Source organism: Clupea harengus, chromosome 7, assembly GCF_900700415.2.
Source record: "Clupea harengus chromosome 7, Ch_v2.0.2, whole genome shotgun sequence".
NCBI classification, from domain to species: domain Eukaryota; kingdom Metazoa; phylum Chordata; class Actinopteri; order Clupeiformes; family Clupeidae; genus Clupea; species Clupea harengus.
The window spans coordinates 25,019,056-25,021,555 of record NC_045158.1 but is presented as its reverse complement, the minus strand read 5'-3'; the positions used below and the strand labels follow the sequence as shown (position 1 = coordinate 25,021,555).

At 47.8% G+C, this 2,500-nt stretch overlaps 1 protein-coding gene across 1 annotated transcript in view; it reads left to right on the top strand.

Annotated features, from left to right (window-relative positions):
- dpysl2a (dihydropyrimidinase like 2a) overlaps positions 1-2,500 on the top strand; it is a 30,958-nt gene that overhangs the window by 11,400 nt on the left and 17,058 nt on the right. The window contains exons 2-3 of the mRNA XM_031570930.2: positions 1,071-1,159; positions 1,320-1,504. Coding sequence (XP_031426790.1) covers positions 1,071-1,159; positions 1,320-1,504 — 274 coding nt within the window. The remainder of the gene's footprint in view (positions 1-1,070; positions 1,160-1,319; positions 1,505-2,500) is intronic.

Here is a 2,500-nt window from a genome sequence, read left to right as displayed (position 1 = left end):
TAGGATCATAACACAACCTATGAATCTGAATAGGATCATAACACCCTGTGAATCTGAATAGAATCATAACACCCTATGAATCTGAATAGGATCATAACACAACCTATGAATCTGAATAGGATCATAACACCCTGTGAATCTGAATAGAATCATAACACCCTATGAATCTGAATAGGATCATAAAACCCTCTGCATTGCAGAGAGCCAAAGACGTGTGTGTGTGACAGTCTCTTTCTAGTTTGTCTTTCATCTTGGCTGGCAGGTGGTTTTAGTGCCTCTAAACTGCTTGGGTAGATTTCTTTTCTTTGAAGTTGTTCTGAAATGTCGTCTTGATGCATTTGGATGAGCCGCATTTCCACAGCTCTGTGATGGTTCTCTGAGTTAATCATCAGGCATCTTCATTTTTTTTACTTTGACGGACAGCTGCGTTGTGCAGCGCACACACAGAAATAGACCTCACTGTTGTTAATACCGCTGTAAATGTAGCCTTTGCTTCTAAAAACTAGGCGTTGTTATGTTAATGATAATGTTAATGTTAGTGTTATGTTTTCTTAAGTCTATTGATGGATCCATAAATATTGAGAGTCCTGTGTGCCTGTGAGTCTGACTCTATTCCTCTCAGTCACAAACGTCTGGCCCCAGGCGAAACCACACACCCGCATGGAATAACAGCACAAGTCACCCATCTGTGGAGCCAGCTAATGTGGAGCCGCCAGGCTATGTCAGAAACACACACACACACACACACACACACACACAAAGACACACACACAAACCTCTCCAAGCACAGAAAACAAAGAGGACCTTTATTGCCATTTGAGTAATTCTGTTTCACGTTAACCCAGTGTAAAAGACTCCAGAACAATGCTGTCACACTAACCCAGTGTAAAAGACTCCAAAACAATACTGTCATGCAAAAGTGGTGTAAAAGACGCCAAAACAATACTGTCATGCTAATTTGCTCTATCTTTCTTGCCCTCCCTTTCTTTCTTTGTCTCTCTCTCTGTCTCCCTCTCCCTCTCTCTCTCCTCTCTCTCTCGCTCTCACTCCTTTCTCTCTCCCTCTCTCAGAGTGACCGTCTCCTGATTAAAGGGGGTAAGATAGTGAACGATGACCAGTCTTTCCTGGCTGATATTTACATCGAGGATGGAGTCATTAAGTAAGTCTCTGTCTCTCGCCTCTCCTGTGACACACACTCACACCTGCTTACCCCAGTAGAGCACTAATCTCTGTCACCAACGAGTCTTTGATACACACTCACAATCACAAGTGACACCATTCAAGACACCTTTCTCTCCCCATCTCTGTCTCCCCCTCAGGCAGATTGGGGAGAACCTGATCGTTCCCGGCGGGGTGAAGATCATCGACGCCCACGGCCGCATGGTGATCCCAGGGGGCATCGATGTGCACACGCGCTTCCAGATGCCCGACCGGGGCATGACCTCTGCCGATGACTTCTACCAGGGCACCCGAGCCGCCCTGGCAGGGGGAACCACCATGATCAGTGGGTACCACTACACACGTGCTGGCACTCACACCTTAGAGAGATACCATGATCAGTGGGTACCACACTGATGGGTGTGGTGTGTGTTGTGGTAGGGTATGACTGCTGGGTGTGGTGTGTGTTGTGGTAGAGTATGACTGCTGGGTGTAGTGTGTGTTGTGGTAGAGTATGACTGCTGGGTGTAGTGTGTGTTGTGGTAGGGTAGTGTGTGTTGTGGTAGAGTATGACTGCTGGGTGTAGTGTGTGTTGTGGTAGGGTAGTGTGTGTTGTGGTAGGGTATGACTGCTGGGTGTAGTGTGTGTTGTGGTAGAGTATGACTGCTGGGTGTAGTGTGTGTTGTGGTAGTGTATGACTGCTGAGTGTAGTGTGTGTTGTGGTAGGGTAGTGTGTGTTGTGGTAGAGTATGACTGCTGGGTGTGGTGTGTGTTGTGGTAGTGTATGACTGCTGGGTGTAGTGTGTGTTGTGGTAGTGTATGACTGCTGGGTGTGGTGTGTGTTGTGGTAGGGTATGACTGCTGGGTGTAGTGTGTGTTGTGGTAGGGTATGACTGCTGGGTGTGGTGTGTGTTGTGGTAGAGTATGACTGATGGGTGTAGTGTGTGTTGTGGTAAGGTATGACTGATGGGTGTGGTGTGTGGTGTGTGTTGTGGTAGGGTATGACTGCTGGGTGTGGTGTGTGTTGTGGTAGAGTATGACTGCTGGGTGTGGTGTGTTGTGGTAGAGTATGACTGCTGGGTGTAGTGTGTGTTGTGGTAGTGTATGACTGCTGGGTGTAGTGTGTGTTGTGGTAGAGTATGACTGCTGGGTGTGGTGTGTGGTGTGTGTTGTGGTAGGGTATGACTGCTGGGTGTAGTGTGTGTTGTGGTAGTGTATGACTGCTGGGTGTGGTGTGTGGTGTGTGTTGTGGTTGGGTATGACTGCTGGGTGTTGTGTGTTGTGGTAGGGTAGTGTGTGTTGTGGTAGAGTATGACTGCTGTGTGTGGTGTGTGTTGTGGTT